At 37.7% G+C, this 23,322-nt stretch overlaps 1 protein-coding gene across 3 annotated transcripts in view; it reads left to right on the top strand.

Annotated features, from left to right (window-relative positions):
* The window catches only part of Cd109 (CD109 molecule), a 182,314-nt gene that overhangs the window by 18,301 nt on the left and 140,691 nt on the right, over positions 1–23,322 (top strand). The window contains exons 1-3 of one of the 3 annotated variants that reach the window (XM_071613256.1): positions 21,074–21,135; positions 21,342–21,542; positions 22,600–22,772. In XM_071613256.1, coding sequence (XP_071469357.1) covers positions 21,469–21,542; positions 22,600–22,772 — 247 coding nt within the window. In that variant the 5' untranslated portion in view covers positions 21,074–21,135; positions 21,342–21,468. Of the gene's footprint in view, positions 1–21,073; positions 21,163–21,341; positions 21,543–22,599; positions 22,773–23,322 lie in introns of those variants that run through there. The other 2 variants (XM_071613257.1, XM_027928246.2) reach the window with 2 other exon arrangements.

Here is a 23,322-nt window from a genome sequence, read left to right as displayed (position 1 = left end):
ATGCGTGAGGCACTAAGTTCAATCCTCATCACCACATAAAAATAAAATAAAGGTGTTGTGTCCACCTACAACTAAAAAATAAATATTAAAAAATAAATGAAGCATTTGAAAATATAATTTTCTAAAATTGCCATAGGCTAATTATATTTTTTGGAAAAGTGATATTCTAGCTCTCTTTTGGAGTAATGAGAACTCAAGTGTTTGATTTAAAATGGATTCAAAGGACTACCATTAGAGTTTTACTTTCCAAGTTCTAGTGTGCAATTGGTCATGATGTTCCTGCCTCATGAGGTAAGGATTTCTCTTGAAAAACAGCATTTTTTTCCTTTTAAAAAGGATCTACTACTTTATGGTTCATTACTCTTTTAATTCCTATGTCTTAAACAACAGTGTGGAAAAAATTGTTAGTATTGTTGGTAATCTATGAACTGATGAACATAACAGAAAGTTGAAAAGAAGCACATTTTCTATGTTTAAAAAAATACACATTTTATTTGTTTAGAAGCAACACATGATTTTAAAAATAAAGATTTAATTTAGTGAAAACCATGAACTATAATGCTCAGTTTTACTACTATACTTCCCATGTCATATATATTTTGGGGGACTGACAAATTTTTATCCAGATGTCTTAATATTTCTACGGAAACTGTTCTTAAGTCTAGACTAAGCTGTTTGTGCTATTCAGATTCATTCCTGTTCATAAGGAGTCTCTTAAATTCTTTACCCCATTGTAAATGATGGAACTAGTGCATTCTGCTCCAGAAATAAACTCGGAACTTCAATGTTGCCTAAGGAAACTCTGCATGTCTATAATTATATTCTTACTTGGGAATTAATGGAATTGCTGGATGTTAGTGTTGGTTATTTTGAAGGAATAATATTGAACTAGCAATTATTTCCTCAAATTTTAGCAACCTCTAAACCTTTCTGACAGACTAGGGAAAGGTAGAGAATGTCAAACCTTTCTTCTTCTCCTTCTTATTTTGTGATGCTGGGAATCAAACCCAGGGTCTCATGCATGCTAAGCAAGCACTTTATGTCTCAGCTACATTCTCAGTCCCAAATATTTTCTAATAGTTACAAATCCCATATGTGTAAAAACAAAACAACAACAAAAAAATCCATACAAACAAACCTGGGCTTAAAGAAAAGTAGATTTTAAAACATAATAGCATTTCATTTTCTGGCACAAAGCCAAGACATGAAGACCAATGGAGGAGAATAACGACACAGAGACATACCCACACAATACAGTTACCTCATACTAGACAAGGTGCCATACACATACACTGGAGAAATGATCGCTTCTTCAACAAATCATGCTGGGAAAACTGGAAACCTATATGTAGTACAATAAAATTGAACCCCTGTCTGTCTCTCACCCTGCGCAAAACTCAACTGGAAAGGTCGATCGAGGACCTAGGCATTAGATCAGAGACCCTGTGCATACTAGAAGAAGTAGTAGGGCAAATCTCCATCTTGTCAGCTTAGAAACTGACTTCCTTAACACTCCTGAAGTGTAAGAAGTAAAATCAAGAATCAATAAATGTGATGGGAGGGCTGGGGCTGTAGCTCAGTGGTAGAGCGCCTGCCTCGCATGTGTGAGGCACTGGGTTCGATCCTCAGCACCACATAAAAATAAAAAAAAAAATAAAGATACTGTGTCCATCTACAACTAAAAATATAATAAAAAAATAAATGTGATGGTATCAAACTAAAAAGCTTTTTCACAGTTAAGGAACTAATCAAGAACTTGAAGAGATAGCCTACAGAATGAGAGAAAATCTTTGCCACCTGCACCTAAGATATAGCATTAATCTCCAGGATATACAGAGAACTCAAAAAACTTAACACCAAAACAAAACAAAAACCAAATAACTGAATCAGTAAATGGGCAAAGGAACTGAACATACACTTCACAGAAGAAAAAATACAAATGGTCAATAAATACATGAAAAAATGTTCAACATCTCTAGCAATTAGAGAAATGCAAATTAAAACTATACTGAGATTTAATTTCACTCCAGTCAGAATGGCAATTATCAAGAATACAAGTAACAAAAAATGTTGGTGAAGATGTGGGGGAAAAGGTACACTCATATACTGCTGGTAGGAACGCAAATTGGTGCAACCATTATGGAAAGCAGTATGGATATTCCTCAGAAAACTAGGAATGGAAGCATCATTTGACCTTGTTATTCTATTCCTCAGTATATACCCAAAGGACTTAAAATCAGCATACTATAGTGACACAGCCAATCAATATTTCAAGCAGCTCAATTCACAATAACTAATCTATGGAACCAACCTATGTGCCCTTCAACAGATGAATGGATAAAGAAAATGTGGTACATATACACAATGGAATATACTCAGCCATAAAGAAGAATGAAATTATGGCATTTGTCAGTAAATGGATGGAACTGGAGACTACACGCTAAGTGAAATAAGCCAGTCCCCCCAAAACCAAAGGCTGAATGTTCTTTCTGATATGTGGATGCTGAAACACAATAATGGAGGGGGGAGGGCAAAATAGAAGTTCAGTGATTTAGACAAAGGGGAATGAAGGGAAGGGATGGGGCACAGGAATAGGAAAGAAAGTAGAATGAATCAGACATAACTTTCCTATGTTCATATATGAATACACCACTAGAGTAACTCCACATTATGTACAACTGCAGGAATGGGATCCTAATTAGAATAAGTTATATTCCATGTATGTATAATATGTCAAAATATACTCTATTGTCATATCTAAAAAGAACAACAGTGACCTGGATGAATGCCTTGCTTTAGTTTAACAGTGACCTCATTTATTGTGTGGATCTCTGTTTGCCAGACTCTATCTCATTTAATCTTTGTGGCTCCCTCTTTCGGACAAAGATATTGAGGCTTGGAGATGGTAGGCGATTTGCTTATGGACACAGATGGTAAACAGTAGAGAAAGGATCTAATCTAGGTGCAGTATTATGTTCTGAAATTCCTAAGTTTGAAAGTTTAAGTGATGCACAAGTTGATACAATGCCTAGAGCACTGTAGACTTCCATGAATCTGTATTTGTTCCTTTCTCCCCTAGACCATGGAGAAGAAATACCCTCCTTCTTATGTATTCTCTTCTTTCTACTCTTTTGCCCTTAAATATGTAAGATTAGTTTGTCACTGAGTATATCCTACACTGGATCTGTATTAATATATGATTTCTAGTCAACAAGAGATGAAAACTTTTTCTGGCCTAAAACCAACCAAACAAACAAATAAAAAGCCCAACATGTTAAAACACTGATTAATTTCAAATTAGAGATTAGCATTATTGTGGAAGTCTGGGTGAGTGATGCCTTTAAAGTACGTGTCGACTAGAGGTGAAGCTCTGAATGATCCATGAATGGTCCCTACAAAGGATGGCTTTGCATATTTAGGGCTCTAAGCTTGGGAATGGTCTTGACATTTACAGTACCTCTCTAGAGGCTGCCTCATGGCTTGGTGTCCTCCACAGCTACTACTTTGGAGATACCTCGGATTGTGAGATCATTCAAACTTACCCTGACAATCTCTGGAGTTGGCTCAGAGTAACTCAGAGTAACTCCTTTTCACAGCAAAGGTATTAGAAAAACCTATTCTCCAGGAAGTATGCGCGAAAGATATCTCTAGGGTGGTGGCTTTGTTCTAAAGTTGAGTTTGGCACTGAGTTGAGGCCATCTCCATGTTTTTTTGAAGGGAGTTAACATTCTTTTGTCCATAGTGATGTCTACAGTGACAAATATAAGGTCTCCTATGATTATGATGGTAATCCTGAAGTCCCTTGGGTCCTTATCTTTATTCCTTCCTAGATCTTTATAGGGCTGAGATGACCATTGAACTGTGGTGTAAATTGAGGTTATTTATGGAGTTTCACTGATGTTTAAGTAAGTGACATTATACAATCATCTCAGGTAGACTCCTAATTACACAACAAATAAGAATTACATTTCTGTATCATTAGGAGCATCTTATTTATTTATTTATTTATTTTTATTGATTTTATTTTTAAAATACATAACAGTGGAATGCATTAAATTCTTATTACACATATAGGGCACAATTTTTCATATCTTTGTATATAAAGTATGTTCACATCAATTCATGTCTTTATACATTTACTTTGTATTTTTTTAGGAGCATCTTCTTGTATGAACCTTTTCAACTATTATTGCTGTCACACTGTGCTCTGTTCTGTTTTTCCCCACCCTCATTCATGCTAAAATCTAATCACTAATGTGATGGGGTTCTGAAATGGGTCTTTTGGGTGGGCTGATTGCCCTTATAAAAGAGTCCCCAGAGAGCTGCCCTGCCCCTTTTACCATGTAAGGTCTTGGAGAACAGGTACCATCTGTGAACCAGGAAAGAGGTCTGCACTAGACACCGAAAGCACCAATACCTTGACCTTGGACATCCTGCCTCCAGAACTGTGAGAAATGAATTACTGTTTATAAGATTGCCAGTCTGTTATAGCATCTCAAATGGGCTAAGCTACAGTGTAACAGGAAGTTCTACTCTCCTCTCCACCTTGATTTTACAGAATAACCATTGACTCTGAGGCCTAGAAAAGGATAAGGTTATGTACAGTTTGTCTGGTGACCCTGGTAATGTGATGCATCAACTTCTGTGACCACTAGGTGTCAGGCTGGCTGCTGTGGGGGAAACGAGTGTCCCATGTCTGGCAGGTCTTGTGGGCACTGGCATGATCATGGTGACTGTTTTCAGCATGCTTTTCCTGGATCCAGAATTTAAGATCTGGATAAATTCAAGCTTTTGTCACTTTATGGTCCTATAAATTCAATTATTGTTCCTTCTCATTTCTGCTTTGGACCTTCAAACACAAAAAAGACTGAGGATCCTACTTCAGATAATAGAAATGATAACGTTATCCCAGTTGACCCCTAGACAGATATCTAGGACTTAGAGAAATCACAATCTACAATTTTGAGTCATTCCTGGAAGCTCATATAACCATATAACCAATATTTAAAAAACAAGATCCAAAGAACCCAGAAGAGGTGATAGAAATCCTAAAGAAGGAGTCTATTTATTTATTTTTTAAAAATCTTTTTAGAAGTTGATGGACCTTTATTTTATTCATTTATTTATATGTAATGCTGAGAATCAAACTCAGTGCATCACACATGCTAAGCAGGTGTTATATCACTGAGCTACAACTCCAGTCCCAAGAAGGATTTATTAACTACAGTTTCTGGATAGTTGCGGCAGCCCCACAAAATTGTATCCCTTTTTATGAGAAGTCAAAAGGGTTTCAGTCTAAATTGGTTTCCAGTGGCAAATCCCTGGTAGTGATCCAGTTCTTTTCTCTTTCACTTTACTCTTTTCTGCTTTGTTTCTCCAGTAGTGAGGTTTAGTGTCCCAGCCAAAATAAAGCAACTTTAAATTTTTTTTCCCTATGGTACTTGGGATTGAACTCAGGGATGCTCTACCACTGAGCTACATCCCTGGCTGTTTTATATATATATAAATATATATATATAAATGACAGAGTCTCACTAAGTTGCCAAGGCTGACCTTGAACTTTCTATCCTCTTGCCTCAGCCTCCCAAGTCACTGGAAATACAGTTGTACACCACTGTGCCTGGCTGTAAAGCAGAAAGTCTACTTTTATCCCAAACTGAACTGACCTAAATGACCCCTGTGGGTAATGTTGTTGTATGGTTCAGTTACTGCCTTTGATGCCTGAATCTTCCTGGATTCTTCCCACCTCTCCCTCCTACCACCCGGATCTTTTCTTTTATAACCTTACCTGTGGTTCCAGTTCAGTGCATTCCTCTATGGTGCACTAGCTTGTATTCTTGCTCACAATTCCAGCCCTGCCTTGATAGTCTTGTTGCCATGTTACTGACCAGGCTCCACTGCTAGCTCCTGAACTTCTTACCTCTGCTGCTCCTGTTTCAAGACTCTTGTTGCTGTTCACCATTTGTATTTTTCATTTTCTTATGGTTGCTTTATAGAAATGAAGTAACAGAAAATCCAAGAGACACTATGGCCAAATTCTTAAAACCAGTAAGAATTCAGCAAATTGCTGAATATAAAATTGATATGTAAAAATTAATGATATTTTTGATAACTCATTAGGTAATAGAACAGAAAAATATATCATTTACAATAGCATCAAAGTCTATAAAGCTGACATGAGATATGCAGAACTTTTATGGAGAAAAAGTACAAGATGTTATTATAGTACATAAAAAACATAAAGATAGGGCTGGGGATGTGGCTTAGTGGTAGAGAGCTTGCCTGGAAAGCCTGAGACCATGGGTTCAATTCCCCACACTATACACAAACACACACACACACACAAAAAAAAAAAAAAAAAAAAGAGAGAGGAAAAAAAAGACCATAGAATTATACCATATCCAATTATAGGAATACTGAATACATAAAGATGTTGATTCTCTGTAAGTTAATCTATAAATTAAGTAAAGATTAAGTAGAAGTATTTTTATTGCTGTCATGTTATTCCCTCAGTCACTAAAATCTAAAGTTTATAAGAAGGAGGAGTAGTCTAGGAATAGCTCCCCTCAAAAAATTTCTGAAAAAGAACCTAGGAGGGTATATTTGCCTATAAGACATCAAAACTTCACAAAATTATACTAATTAAAATGTGGTATTTGGCCCAGTGATAGATAAATGTAACAATAGAAGAGAAATAAGAGCTTAGAAACAAACTGAAGTATACATTCAAATTGACATAAATGTGGTATATTAGTTAGAATTTTTTTCTGTGAGGGGTAGAAAAAATATTTCCTGAAAGGTGACCATACTACTTTCACAAACAACTCTTTTGCCAGAACATGACCACCCCCAGTTGCAAGTGAGAATGGGAAATATAGTCAGTTCTGAACACCCTTTATGGAGAAAGGAGAAGCAGAATACTGAAGAACAATTAGGTGATCCTGTTACACATGTCAGTATAAACCAATGGAAGATAGACTTATTCAATACATGTGTTGGAACAGTAGATTCACATGAAAAATAAAATCAGATACCTTCCTCACTCTGTACGTAAAAAATCTTAGGTGGATGAAAAACCTAAATGAGAATAAAAAAAACCAAAAAAAAAAAAAAAAAAACAACCCAAAACCTTTATGACTACTTGAAGCAAATATGGCTGTGTGTGGTGATACACTCCTGTAATCCCAGTGACTCAGCTGGATGAGGCAGGAAGGTGACAAATTTCAGGCAGGTCTCAGCAACTTATGAGACCCTGTCTCAGAATAAAAAAATAAGAAGGGCTGTTGATGTAGCTCAATGGTAAAGTGCCCCTGGGTTCAAACTCAGTACCAGAAAAATACATATTTACACATATATATGGATATACATATGTATATATCTCTTTGCACTACAAAGAAAGTTTTTTAAAGCAGGAGACATAAAGTACAAATCTTTAAGTAAAAATTTGATATATTTGTCTAAGTCCTAATTAAAAGCTTCTGTACTACAAAGGACAGAATAAACAAAAACTGAGAAAGACATTTGGAACATATATTAAGATAACATTTTAGAATCCAGAATATATAATTTCCCTCGAATCCATAAGGAAAAGACAATATAAACTGGACAAAAATCTTATTGAGGGCTGGTGCTGTAGCTTAGTGGTAGAGCAGTTGTCTTGCATGCGTGGGACTCTGGGTTTGATCCTCGGCACCACATAAAGATAAATATATAAAATAAAGGTATTGTGTCCATCTATAATTAAAAAAAATAAAAATCTTACTGAGGCAATTTATGGAAGATGACAACAGAATGGCAATTAAGACATGGAAATATATTCAGCTTTACTAGTTACGGTATTGACTGGAAGGATGCCTACCAAATTCCAGTGATGGTTGCTTCTGACTGACAATACCAAATTTCAAGTGAGGGAGAAGAAAAGCAATGGAGGAAACAATAAAGATGAGTTTAATTTCTTAGATAACTGCTGGTCTTTAAGTTAAAGAAAGAAAAAGAAAAGAAAGGAACAAATCCAAATTATTAAACCTTATTGGTTTTCCTCAGCTTTACTTGTATACTCTTGGATGGGGCTCACTGAGGTCTGCCTATGCACTTCTCCTGGCTGCATGCCAAGTGGAGAAGGGACAGCCTGAAGTGTTAAAGCACTTTCCCTCCCTGATGACTGTGTTTGTCCTGATCTTTACCAAGGCCCTGTGAGGAAAGTGACCTATCATTTTTGCTGACACCCTCTGCCTCTAGTTCTCTTGGTTTTCATATCTCTATGAAGGGAAACACAGGGATCCTGTTTTGGCTTTTGAATAGAATACCTGCTCTTTTCCTAATCTTGCAAGAAGCTTCTGCTATTCTCTGATTCCGGGAGGCATATAGGCTACCTAAATCAATTTGTTCTTTCTTTCTTGGCAGGATATCATCCTGGGACTAGAATTCTTAACAAAGTCCCTCATGGTCCCTTACCATGGGTTGGACCTAGATAATTAAAAGCCAAAAATAAAAAGGCAATGTGCAATAAAATCTTTTGATAATTGAAAGAAACATCTGAAAGGAGGTCCTCATTAATATCTGATTTCTTAACATATTTCTTAACATATCTAAAATGGCTGGGGATATGGCTCAGTGGCATAGTCCTTTTCTAGCATACATGAGAGTCTGGGTTCAATCCCTAGCACACACACAAAAAATTTAACCTATCTAAAGTAGAAATGTTATCTTTCTGTCAGAGACCATACACAAGAATAATTTGATGGTGGTATGATAGCTATAGTGTTCTTTAGAAGTCTGAAGTATATCCATAACACCTGTGAAAGCAAGGGATTGAGAACAGCCACTGCACAACTTTGGAACAGAGATGAGCCCCAGAAGCAGAAGCCAAAAGGAGTTAAATGTGCATGAAGGAACACAGACCGGGGTGAGCCTATAGAGCAGGGACTGCATGGCAAAGCAAATCAAGCCTACATGGGTAAGAAAATATCAGACAGAATTAAGACTAACAGAGCATATCTTTCTGGTAGAAGGTCATGTTGAATTTAAACAAATGACTATTAAAAGATAATTTTAGGGAAGAATGGATTTAACTATTGTTAAGTTTCTCAAGCTCACATTTGAAAGTTTCTACAGTAAGGGACCTCATGAAAACAGAAGGGAGATCAGTAGAGTAGAGGAAGGGAATCGGGAGAAGAAGGAGGGAAGAGAAAGGAGAGGCACTGGGGATAAAATTGATGAAATTATGTTATGTGAAAGTACAGATGTGTCACAATGAACTCTACTATTATGTACAATCATAATGAACCAATAAAGAAAATCAATTAATTAAAAAATAAAAGTTTCTGTAGTTTATGGTTAAAATACTGCAAATTCTTTACCCTTGGGTAATTAAAAAAAAAAGCTTAGTATTTTATCAAACAGGGAAAGGCAGCATTTTATATTTCAATACTAACAACAGTAAGGAAGACATGAGAAAAACATTGTAAATGTTTTTTAGGTATATTTTTCTTTTTCATTACAGGAGATTGAACTCAGGGCTTCATGCCTGCTAGGCAAACACTTTACCATTGAGCTACATCCCCAGCATCCCCTTCCCCTGTTTTTAATTTTAAGATAGAATTTCACTAAGTTGCCTATGCTCACTTTGCAATACTCCTGACTATGCCTCCCAAGTACCTGGGATCACAGGTGTGTGGCATTTTGCTTGGCTTAGTTGTATTCTTGGGAGCCATGTTATACTTCAAAAATTTAAGATAGTGCTTTCTCAGAAGAAAATAAAACTATATTTATTTATTTTTATGTGGTGCTGAGGTTTGAACCCATGGCCTCACACATGCTAGGCAAGCGCTCTACCACGGAGCTACAGCCTCAGTCCCAGAAAATAAAACTGTATATGGCTGAAAAAGAAGTGAGTCCAAAATCTACAGGCAGGTAACCAAAAAGAGTGAAGCTGAGACAACAAACCCAGTGATTTGAGTGGATTCATAATTTCTCTCTTATTTCTCTTATTTGTTTCCAATTGAAGCCTTTTTATTTTTGTACACTATTTTCTAAATATATTAGGTACAGATTTATATAATTGTTTTATATTATTTTTGTTCTTTTTCTTATAATTCCTTTTTGAAAAAAATCTGTGATTTGCTAGAAGTGTAACAGGAAAATGCATTTTAGCACAAGAAAGTAAATATAATCTTTTTTTTTTTTTTTTTTTTTTGTACCAGGGATTGAACTCAGGGCACTCAACCATTGAGCGGCATTCCCAGCCCTATTTTGTATTTTATTTAGAGACAGGGTCTCATTGAGGTGCCATTGCTGAGGCTGGCGTTGAACTAGTGATCCTGCCTCAGCCTCCCTAGCCTGGGATTACAGGAAGGCATGGGCAAGAAAGTAAATATAATCTTATAGCAGTCACTGCAGTATAATTGGGTGATACTCATGACTTAAACATGACTGTGGAAGGGTATGCCATATTCAAGAGAAAAAATATTTATGAATGGGTGGATAGCTGTGTGATGTGGGGCATGCTTGTTATCCCAGCTACGTGGGAGACAGAAGCAGAAGCATCCCAAGTTCAAGACCAGCCTCAACAACTTAGTTAGACTCTCTTTCAAAATAAAAATAAAAAGGACTGGAGATGTAGCTCAGTGGTAGAGTCCCTGGGTTCAATCCCCAGAAACACACACACACACACACACACACACACACACACACAATGGTGGAGACTTTGCTCTATGTCAAGAAAGTTTAAACCTGGTTGAAATCATTGACCTCAATAGTCCATTGTATTTTGTGTGAGCTGACAGGATGCAAGGGATTACTTTCATATTTGGGACAAGTCCTGAAAGGGATATAAATACCTGCATATAGCTTTGAGGTATCAGCAGGTTCACTGTGCGGCTGGCCAAGCTTGCCCCCAGGGAGAGTCCTGGGGGAAAGGCTCAGTCTGAAAGTCAGGCACTAACTCAGGAGCTCCCCCAAAAGCAGGTGGACTGAGGGGAAAGTGGGCATTTGGAGCAAGCCAGGGCTGCTATAACTGCTTAATTGTGCATTCAGTAATCCAGTGTTCTCTCTCTCTCTTTTAAATTCTTCCTGGCTTTTGTCTTGTGAGTTGCAAAGTATAATGCTTGTGCTCTGAGTAGGATGAGTGGAAGAGTGAAGGATCAAGCCTCCCTTCAGGAGGAAAGTCTTCCTCTGTAGTCTTTTTTTTTTTTTTTTTTTACCTCTTATTGTCTGGAATTATGTCTCATGGTCATGCATGGCTGAATTGAGCCTAGAAAGTTTTCTATTATAGCTTCCAACCACTCTGGCAAAGGAATACAAAGCAGAGTGAGGCAATGCATAGCTTTTCAGAAGCCATTCTGTAGTGCTTATTTTGAGGTAAGTTTACATAGAAGGCGTTCCAAACCCAAAAATGAACAATAAAATGAAAAATAGATGTGAAGTGATATTGGCCAAATTAAATTATTATATTGTGTGCATGTATGATTATGTAACAAAAAATCCAATCATTATGTACAACTGTAATGCACCAATAAAAAAATTGGGCAGGTGGTGGGGAGAGAAAAGTAGGAGATGCCAAGAAGTTAAAATGTGGCTAACAGAGCAAAGCAAAAGTATTAGGTCAATGTGACACAATTTTTTATGTATGGGTAATGTTGACCTGGTTGAAAAATCTAGACACAGAGTCCTGGTTCTGCCTCCTTTGAAAAATACGTACATTTAACTTTTTTCTTTTTGCACTACCAGAGATTGAACCCAAAGTACTCTCTACTGAACTATATCCGCAGCTCTTTTTATTTTTTATTTTGAGGCATGATCTCATTAAGTTGTCCAGGCTGCCCTCAAAGTTGCTATCTTCTTGCCTTAGCCTCCTGAATCACTGGGATTACAGGTTTGTGCCACCACACCTGGCATTTTTTTAAAAAACTAATAATAGTCATCCTAATGGATTTAGAGTAGTTTCTGTTATTTTGAAGCAAATCCCACTTCTTAGGTGGTGCTGTGTTGTTCTATTGGAGGACATGGTATCTGGATGTTTCCCTTGTGATACTAGCAGGTACTTGTGATCTTTGTTAAGGTCTTTGCAATCCAATATGGTAGTTATCAGTCACATGTGACTATGTAAATGTAAAATAACTTAAATTAAATTTAGAGTTAAATTTCTCAAATCCACTAGTCACATTTCAAATGTGCAATAAACTCAGGTTGTTCATAGATACTGTACTAAGAAATTTTCCATAACCAGAGCATTTCCATAATCACAGAAAGTTGTATTGCACAGCACTATTCTAGACACATTAATTCATGAATAGTTGTGATACTGTATTATTCTTACATCCATTTTACATTAACAAGCTGGAAAACTTTTAAGGGAAATTTTCCCAAATAAACTATTTGGTATCCAGTGATATAGTTCATAAAGGAAAGTCAGAATAGAGCTTAATTCTTTCCCTTTAATGAATTCATGATATAGCATTCTCTAGAAATACTAATTTTAAAAATCATTACCAATCCATGAATTTAAAAATTTCTTTCTTTCTTTCCTCTTCCTCTTCTTTCTCTCTTCCTTCTTCCTTATTTCCTTGATAGGCTGATTGGTCTTCATGGGAATATTTTTCTGACAAACAGAACATGGCTTTGGTCAAACTTTGGTAACTGTTTTGGTAGACTGAATTATCATTTCCAATTTTCTACCATCCATATCCTTAGCATATAATAAAATTTATTCTTCTAAAAGAAATGTAGAACATGCCACCTATTCTCGACTCTGTCCTTGACCATGGAGAATGAGAAACATGGAGTTATAAGCTGCCTCAGCTGGCTACAGAATTGTGGATCTGAAATAAAAGTTTATTGTTCATATTATTCCAAGATTGTTTCTTTGCTTATTAATCAGTCAATTAGTTTGTTTATAAATCATTCTATTGGGTGACATCTATCAATTTCCAAGCTAGCACTGGTGGAGGTCATCTTCCCCAGGTATTATGTTGTTAAAAATTTTATAATGGAAACCATGCACTAGTATGCTTGGGACTTTGTAAGAACTCAAATTAGCTGTGATTTTGTGTTTTCTGGTAATTTTTTTTTTTTGGAAAATACTCTTTAGTTTTATTGTGATTTTTATGGTAATTACATCAATATTTTAATTCCTAACTTGTGGACTAATACTAATTATACAAATTAGTCTCTGCCAGAGTTCTTTTTTTTTTTTCAGTCATTATTTTTATTTTTGCTAGTGAAAAAACTAAACTTTCAAGTGAGTTATGATCCCACTTGAATCAAATGTATGAAATATGATATGTCAAGAGCTATGTAATGTTTTGAACAACCAATAAAAAAAGAAAAAAAGAAAAAACTAAACTTTAAAGAATTCACATATGCATCCTAATTTCACTCATTTAGTTAACAGTAGAGTTATAATTATTGTAATTATTCCATGACTTTTAGTCACATAGAATATTCTGCCTCACAAAATAAACAGTTTGATAATGGAGACAGGCAATTACAATATATGTATTATGAAAAGTGTTAGTACATCCTTATGTGTTCATTTCGGTTCTCTCTCCTCCCCCCCCCGCCCACTTCATACATTGAGATCTCCACACTCTCCCTTCTCTTTTTTTCACTGCTATTCTGTCTTTGGACTTATCCTATGCTTCAGACTCTTCTTCACTACTTTCTTTTGTACAGTCTTCAGTGATAGCTCTCACCCTCATCCCTCCTTAACAACATTATATCCCTAGGACTCTAAAAGGCTTTCTCTTCTTATTCTGCCAGAGTTCTTAAAGTCATTGTAATTTCCTGAAGATAAGCGTGCTACTGTGTTATAATATTTGGTCTTTGAACCTGGTTCCTGGCACAGAGCTCCTAAGAATAAAAGTGTTTGACATAGAACTCCTAAACCCTTTCGAATTTTCTGGGTGATAGGATTGTCTTTTGTTCTAATGAAATGACTCTTGTGGACTTCTGCATTGAGAGTGGCCACTAGAAAGGCCAACTATGATTGTGAGCTTGAAGCTTTCAGCACCACTTTTTGAAGAAAGGAGAGGGGCTGGAAATAGAGTTAATAATCAGACATTCCTGCATGTTGAAGCATCCATAAAAATCCATCAATTACTGGGTTCTGAGAGCTTCTGGGTTGTTGAACACATCTGCATGCTAGGAGCATGGTGTATATGAACGCCTATAGGTGCAGGAACTCCTGTGCTTTGGAACCTTCCTGACCTTGCCCTATGTATCTCTTCATCTAGATGCTCATCTGTATTCTTTATTATATCCTTTCTTAATAAATAGGTAAGCATAAGTAAAGTGTTTCTTTTATGGTTTGAATCTGAAATGTTTTCCAAAGGCTTATGTGTTGAAGACTTGGTCTTTAATGCAGCAATTATCAAAGGTAGAGCTTTTGGGAAGTAAGTGGATCATGAGGGCTCTAACCCTATGGATCAATCTACTAATGAATTTATAATTTGATGGACCTTTGGGAGGTGATGAAAACTTAGGAAGTGGGACCTAGTTGAAGGATTTGGGTCTTTGGAGGCATGACTTTGGGGACTGTGTCTTTTCCCCCAGTCCCTTCCTGCCTCACTTTCTTTCTCTCTCTTCTACAAGGTGAGCAGTTTTCCTCTGCCATGCCCTTCAGCCATGATGTTCTGCCTCACAGACAGACAGAAAACAATGGAGCCAGCAGATCATGGATTGAAACCTCTGAAACCATGAGGCAAAATAAATCTTTTCTCCTCTAAATTGTTTTTCTCAGGTATTTTGGTCATAGCAATGAAAAGCTGACCTACACAGTTTCCTTGAGTTCTGTGAGCTACTCTAGCAAATTAACCGAATCCAAGGAGAGGATTGTGAGACTGCAATTTATAGTTGATGTGTCAGTATCGCAGATCACAACCTGTGTTTTCCATTGGCATCTGAAGTGAAGAAACAGTCTTGTGAATCTGTTGGGATCTGATGCTATTTCCAGCTAGTGTCAGAACTGAGTTGATTCAGAGAACAACTGACTGTTGTCCACTAGCATATCTGCTGGAGATTGATTGCTTGGTCGGTTTGAGGAGGAAACCCCACACATTTCATTGAACAGAGGTGAAGTGTGTACAGGTGAGTGTATGGGAATAGGAATATACTTTGGTTTGGTTTTTCCTATATTTTCATAATACCTTTACCTTTAATATGCTTATGCCTTATTTCTTGATCCAAAAACAGTAGGCACATAATTTTTTACTTTATAAGTTTCTTACCTTCTTGGTCATCCCTTGAATTCTCCATCCCAGTTTGTCGTCTTAAATTTTGTCATCTGTACTTTTTCCATGTTTTTTCTTTCCACAAATTTTTGTACATAGTGATGGGATTTACTGTGTACATGCACATAATAGAACAATATTATTTGGCCAATATCACTCCCCAGCACTTCCTCCCTCCCTTTCCTTCCTCCCCTGCCCCTCCCTGTTCTTCTTCCTTTGATTTTCTTGAGATCCTCATCCCCCACCCGTCTTTTCCTTTTTTCTCTATAACTTCCACATATGAGAGAAAACATATGACCCTTGACCTTCTGAGTTTGGCTTATTTTGCTTCACATAATGTTCTCAAGTTCCATCCATTTTCCTGCAAATGATGTAACTACATTTTTTAATGGCTGAATAAAACTCCATTGTGTTTATATACCACATTGTCTTTATCTGTTCATCTGTTGATGAACATCTGGGCAAGTTCCATAGTTTGGTTTTTGTGAATTGTGTTGCTATAAACATGGGCATGTATGTATCACTATAGTATGATGATTTTAATTCTTTAGGATAAATACTTAGGAGTTGTATAGCTCGGATGCGTGGTGGTTCCATGCCTAGTCTTTTGAACTTTTTCCATTTTAAAATGTTAATGCAATTCACATTTTGTTCTGTAAACACAGTATATTTCACATATTTCATCAATCTAAGATACCATCAGTTCTAAGATACACCATTTTCTCTACGTATTATTACCAAAAAATAAATTTCTAGTTATAATTATAAAGTACCATTGATTATAAGTTCAGAAATGTTAAAAATGTGTATTTTACTCATGTTTTACTATGTTGCCCAGGCCAGTCTCAAACTCATGGGCTCAAGTGATCCTTCTGCTTCAGCCTCTTGAGCAGCTGGGACTAGGGCCATCACATCTGACTCCTCACTCTTCTTTATCAGTGTTTTGTCCTATAAGTTATAAATAAGTAAGTAAACAACACTTTCAATGACATGATTATATAATTTTTTGCTGCAAAACCAAATAATGAATCATGCTTACATTTTTTTTTCAATTCCGTGTTTTGTTTCCCATTGAGGTTCTAAATTCCCTTCCCTTTTATTGCACTATTTTACTTTATCACAGTCTCAATTTTCCATTGTGCATATCTATACTATTAGGATTTTTTTTATTTCCCTCAGGACCTTACTCCCAGGGTTCTTCCTAGTAGAAATTCTTTCTTCATTACTATCAGGGATTATACATACTTTTACCTTTTTCTTGGCTTATTTCTTTGGTTTGTTCACTATGTCCTCCTAAAGTAATTTTTAAAAATGTAGAAAGCAAAGTTTCTGAGCCATTCCGTTTCTGAAAATGTTTTTATCTCATCTTTGTTTTTGCTTGATATTTTAGTTGGGTACAGAATTCTAATTTCAAATTCTGAACCCTCATATAGAAAGTTAAGGCCATGTACCACTATTTATTATCACTTATTAATTTCAAAATCATTCCTTGTCTTCCAGTGGACAGGAACTTCCTTCTGCCCCTAGATAAAAAAAAATCTATATAAATAGTTCCCAACTGGATCTCAAATACATGATGAATATAAGTAGACATTAATTCCATACATAATATTTCTGAAATTTTAAAAATTTGAACTGCAAAAATAAAAAAAAATAGATTCTAGAATGTGGCATGTGCTCAAAATCAGCAATGAATATTTTTCTCCTAAAGCCAACTTCTCTGGTGTGAGAAGAAAGGGATGGAAGTAAGTGGTTCCTCTATTACCTCTAGTGATCCACTTGTGAAACTTTTGCTTCTCATTCCTGCAGTATGGGGCTCTTAAGAGATCTCAGTACCAAGACAGGAATGCTTCCACTATGGGACACCATGATGGTTCTGTCAAATTCAAAAGTTAAGACTGCCACCTGGCTACTTGGGGTTCCTCTTGACAGTGCCTCAACAGCCAGAGAAGGGGTTACTCTACTGGCTGGAGTGATTAATGATCCTTATCATAAGGGGTTGCCACTAGTCACTGAGATAGAATTTCTGGAATATACAGGAAAGCCCTGGGGGCATTTCTTGGTACTCAGAGGGCCTGTGATTAAATAGAAACAACAACACAATTGAGAAAAAAGGGATATTTGTATCACATTAGGTGAAAGTATGATTTTTCTATTTTATGAAGTTAAATCGTTAAGGGGGTATATGTGGATGCCAAGTGCCATTGATTTATAAGTTCAGAAATGTTAAAAATGTGTGTTTTACTCATGATGAAACATTGTAATTAAAAATTTAAAATTTGAGATGAGGCATGGACTTTGGTGGCTTTGTTATTGTGCCATCTTCTCTAAGACAGAGCTGAACTTCTCAGATTTCCCTTTGCTTGTGCTTTTAGATCATGTTGGCCATAGGACATTTTGCATGAATTTGGAAGCCAAAAGTGAAGGAGAGCTATGTATCTTTTTACCCTCTAAAGATCAAGGTAGGAAGAGAGCAAGGCAGGTACGAACACTTGCTGTAGCAAGTGCTAGCTCACTTTTTGGTTGTGAGGTGGTGTTCAGGCCTGCAGTTGCTGAAGTTCTCTGAGGATCTCCTCCTTCAGTTTGTCTGAATTGTGACCCAAACACATATGCAGCTTCTCTGCAGGTTACCCATGACATTGAAGTTGGAAGTGGTAAGAGGGGCTTGAGTTTCAGTTCTCTATAAGTTTTTTAAAAAATTTTTTTAGTTGTAGTTATTTTTATGTGGTGCTGAGGATTGAATCCAGTGCCTCACACATGCTAGGCAAGTACTCCACCACTGAGCCACAACCCTAGCCCCGTCTATCAGTTTTTCTTTGTTGTTATCTATATTTAGCTTTCATCCCTTGGCTGATCTATGGTGACTTTGGGAAATTATCTATATGGTCTGCATTACCACCTCCAAGGATTTCTTAGTATCTGTCTGTCTCATTTCAAACAGTCTGCCATTGTCACTGAGCCACAAACTAAAGACAGTTCTGAAGGGACATGGGAACAGTGTGGGGTTGTTATCTTGAAGAGAATTCAGTTTTCATGGGAGAACACACATAATATTTTTGATTTAAAAATTAATGAACTTGTCAGGCATGGTAGTGCATGCCTGTAATCCCAGTGACTTGAGAAGCTGAGGCAGGGGTATTGCAAGTTCAAGACCAGTCTCAGTAACTTAGTGAGGCCCTAAGCAACTTAGCAAGACCCTGCTCAAAATCAAATAATAAAAAGGGCTGGGGATGTGGCTAGTGGTTAAGCATCCCTGGGTTTGATCTCTAATACCAAAAAAAAAAAAAAAGGAATTTTACTCAAGAATTTCTAGGATACATCCTCAAAGACTGTTTACTAAGGCAGCATCATTTTGTTTTCTTCTTCCTACAGGAAAAATAATACATATTCTTCATCAGAAATATGGCACAAGGATTATAATACATATTCTTAATAATAATACATATTCTTCATCAGAAATATATCACAAGGATTCTGATAAGATTTTGGTGAACACCTTTCAAATCTTTCTTTAATATGTATAACTATAATGAGAATGTACACTTTATTTTTATGAAAATGAAATCCCACTTAAATTCTATTTTATTAAACAGACTTTTCCAGGGCTGGGGATGTGGCTCAAGTGGTAGCGCGTTTGCCTGGCATGCGTGGGGCGCTGGGTTCGATCCTCAGCACCACATTAAAAAAAATAATAAAAGATGTTGTGTCCACTGAAAACTAAAATATAAATATTAAAAAATTTTCTCTCTCTGTCTTTAAAAAACAAACAAATAAACAAACAAAAAAAACAACAGACTTTTCCCACCCAATAATATATCATAAATATTTGTAATTCAACACCATGATTTTTAATTACTTCAGAGTATAGTATGACATGGATATATAGTCATTTATTTAACCCAATCTCTTATTGTTAGATGTTCAGGCCATTTTAAGTTTTTTTTTTTAATTAATTAAGAAAACCAAAATTCTGAGATGAACATTTTTAATTAACCTTTTTTTTTTAATTGTGTAGCTATTCTGTACCAAGTTTGAAATAGCATCATCTTTATGCGAACCCAAACATCTAAATTTTTGTAAGTTTAAAACTTTCAACAAATGTGCATTGTGGGGGGGTTGGGGTTGTAGCTCAGTGGTGGAGCGTTTGCTTGGCATGTGTGAGACACTGGGTTTGATTCTCAGTACCACATAAAAATAAGTAAATAAAATAGTATTGTGTCTATCTATAACTAAAGAAAAATTTTAAAAAATGTGCATTGTGAGAAGGAAGGCATAAACTGGGAAGGTGCATCAGTTCAAAATCTACACAGATTTAATTTCATAAAATAAGTAGGTGGTTCTGAATCTTTCTGTAGGTCCTCTTGTAATGCAACATTATCAACTAGTCTTTTGGAGTCCTGCTTATATTTGCTTGCCTGAATTTACTGTCTACTGTTCTGAATTGAAAGCTTGAGGGGCTGGGGATATATCTCAGTTGATAGAGTGCTGGCCTTATACGCACAAGGCCCTGGGTTCAATCCCCAGCACCACAAAAGGTGTGTGTGGGGAAGCTTGAGAATTATCTTAATGATCTCAACTTCATTTGCTCATTTGAGTGCCCCCAAATTGTCCCTATGTGTAGAATCTCCATGATCCACTGTCTGCTAATGTGAAGCAGGAATCTCTGTCCACATCCTGTACCGCTGAATCAACATCTGCATTTTAATGTGATTCTCATACACATCAGAGAGTGAGAAGCACTATTTAGACCACGGCACTTTGCCCACACTTGAACTTGATCTTCCTCTCTGAACAACATAGGTGAGGCCAGCCCTACAGTAACAGCTATGTCAGGAACAGGCAGCTTCTGACACTTCTGGCCATACCCAAGTCCCGCATGCACAGGAGGTCAGTCACTAAAGATAGGCTGCCCTGGGAGAGGAATGAGGGATGCTTGCAGGCTGTTCAGCTGGGTGAGAAAGGGTGGAACAGGAAAGGGAGGAAAGCAAGTTCCTGGACTCCAAAAACCACAGTTGGTCTAGGTGCTACTTTCTCCTTTATTTAGCACATAACTGTGCCATGAGACATTCTTTTGCTGACCTCTTTTCCGTTTGCATTTTGCCCCATATTAAAATTTCACCATCTAAAACTTTTCCATGAATTAGAAAGTTTAAGTTGTGAGGGACTGAATGTGCTGTTTTCCAACAGTTTCTGGCAGTTCCTTGCTTTTATGGTGTAGTCATGGTGAAACCTGAGTCATCTGAAGATGGTGGCAGTGCCAAAGAGGGTGGCTGGGCAGGAACTACAGACAAGCCAGGAGAAGAGATGGGGATCAATAACTGTTGAGTACCGCCACCACTGGCCACTGGCCTTTATTCCAACAGGCCCTAATTGTGTTTAGACAAATTACCCTAGGCTTTACAGTTCTTATGAATACTTTCTGAAGTAAATGTTTAGTGAGAGTTGTAAGTATAAAAGCTTCTTCCCAGATAATTGTTTCTCAGAGTTGCACGAGGCAGGGGACCACTCCCCTTAACCCCCATGGCACCCAGGGCCGCGCGCATGCTAGGCAAGTGCTCTACCACTGAGCAACACTGCCCCCTCCTCCTTTAAAGTGGAGAAACCATAACGCGTTCTCGGCGAGGAAAGCAATATACTTCAGTTTTTGTTTTAAGGAGAAAATGTTTTTCTCTGTTCCCAGTCCTATACATCAAACAGCTACCCTCCAAATGTACCCATTTGGCGTGCATACCGGCGCCCGCGCGCGCGTCTGCATTTCTCTAAAATTCTGACTCATAGTCTGGAGGACAATGATTGATTTTTTTCCACTTCACATAGTTGCTATGAATTTCTCCTCACAAGGATGGGCTTGTTTATTCACTCCGGGCACCGTTGGTAGAGCGCTAGTGTAAACAGCCCTAGGAACCCGGTGGGCCGGGGAAGTGGGCGCCCTCAGGTCTACGCGGGGAGCAGGGATGGCGGGGTCAGGTTGGGCTGACCGCATTTAGAGACCGCTTTCTAACCCCCTGGATTGGAGAAGTTTGCCAAAGCTGAGAGAAGCGCCATTGTAATGCGGGTGGGAAGGGTGGAGCCACCTAGTCCCGTCTCAATTTAGATCTCTCACTCCGCTTTTAGGCGCTCCCATTTCAGATTGCTAAACTCGAGTCAGGAGATAAAATTCGAGAGGAGGTGACAAGCCACACCCCGCAGTGCCTGCGAATTTGCCCAGGAGCCGACCTTCTCACGAGCAGACGCTGCCGAGATGCCAGGCCCGCCGCTCCTGACCGCTGCCCACCTTCTCTGCGTGTGCACGGCCGCGCTGGCCGCGGGCCCCGGGTAGGAGCGCGGGCGCGCGGGGAGGGTGCGCGGCGCGGATGGGCCTGGGCCGGGGCTTCGGGAAGTGGCAGCGGCTGCGCGGTCGCAGTCCCCAGCCCGACCTTGGCCTGGATGTTTGATCCTATCGCTGCAGGGTGGCTCTTCCTGGGACAATTGCGTTCTCCACCCATAATGTTTAATCGTCTTTATGGCTATAGCAACTTTATAAAGAAAATAATTTTATTTTTAGCCCATGTTGCCTCTGCCTTTTGCTTCTCAATCTTTTGCTTCCAACTAATGTGCTGCCTTCTCTCAAAGACAGGATAATTATTTTTTTCCTAAACAAGATGTCTCAACTTTGGCATTGTCAAAGTGGGGCTCAAGTACCTGAAGTATGTGTTCATAAGAAAGATCAGAACTTTAAGATAATAGTGCCCCATTCCTAAAGATTTTCGTAGTTGATCCCTAAACTGTAGATTTAGCAAATTAGCAGATAATGAACTACCTTAGTGAGGTGTTTTTTTTTTTTTCCCTCTGTTTTACCCGGAAATTTCACCACTGGTAGTTTATTTTCAGATGGTATATTTCAATCAATGTTTTTTTTTTTTTTTTCCCCTTGGCTGTATGCCCAAGTATAAAGGTTTGAATAAGAAACGGGCAAAATCCTAGTCATTTTTTTTTTTAAGCCAAGAAAAGCAATCACACTGGGATGAAGTTAATCTGTAAAGTAGAAACTTGGAGGCTTCTACCTTGCCTATAAGTTCTGCATGCTCCAGTGTAAGCCTTTCACATCTCAGTTCCTCTTGTGCTCTTTGTGGTTTATAAAATGGAAATAATAACAAGCCTTCCTTTAATAGTAATGCATGGATTACTGCATTATAATAGTGTTTTGGGAATTACTGTTGTTTCATAGGATTTAACTGCATTGCTAAATGGAGCAGTGGGGCAACGTTAATTGTAAAACTGCAATAAGGACAGTATGGAGAGTCTGTCTCACTCTTTATGATATTGTAGGGTCACAAAAGAATGAAGATGTGAGGATAAAAACTTGTCTTTTCCCTTGTTGGGAACTCTTTAGGCCCCGTTTTCTGGTGACAGCCCCAGGGATCATCAGGCCTGGAGGAAATATAACTGTTGGGGTGGAGCTTCTGGAACATAGCCCCTCACAGGTCACTGTCAAGGCGGAGGTGTTCAAGACCATGTCAAACCTAACTGTCTCTGTTCTGGAAGCAGAAGGAATCTTTGAAAAAGGTGCGTGGATTCTTACCCTTCTGCAGTAAAAATTGGAATATGTTAATAAAGCCATGGAGTAGGTAGTGTAACAGAGGAACTCAAATTCACAGTGACTTTCATAACACATTTTTTTTTTAATTGTTAGCACCCCTCTCAATCTTTTATTTTTAAAAATTTTTTAGATGTTAATGGACCTTTTTATTTTATTCATTTATTTATATGTGGTGCTGAGAATCGAACCCAGTGCCTCAAACATGCTAGGCAAGTGCTCTACCACTGAGCCACAACCCCAGCACCCCCATAACACACATTTAATTTTTATTTTTGTAAAGTCCAAAATGGCATTCCTGAATGCTCTTCCTAGTGGGATTCAGACACCCAGGTTCCTTCCATATTTAGCTCAATCATCATCAAAACATGGCTCCCCAATTTGTAGGGGAAGAGCACAGAGTCTCTCATATAAGAGGATTTTCTGGAGTAGGCCTAGAAATGGGTCATGCTACCACTGTCCATTTTCAGTCAGCAAAGGAGGCTGGGGCCCATGATCATATTGGCTCAGTGAATGTTT

Source organism: Marmota flaviventris, chromosome 6 (genome assembly GCF_047511675.1).
Source record: "Marmota flaviventris isolate mMarFla1 chromosome 6, mMarFla1.hap1, whole genome shotgun sequence".
Classification (NCBI taxonomy): domain Eukaryota; kingdom Metazoa; phylum Chordata; class Mammalia; order Rodentia; family Sciuridae; genus Marmota; species Marmota flaviventris.
Note: the sequence above shows the minus strand (reverse complement) of the source record. Positions and strands in the feature narration are given on the sequence as shown.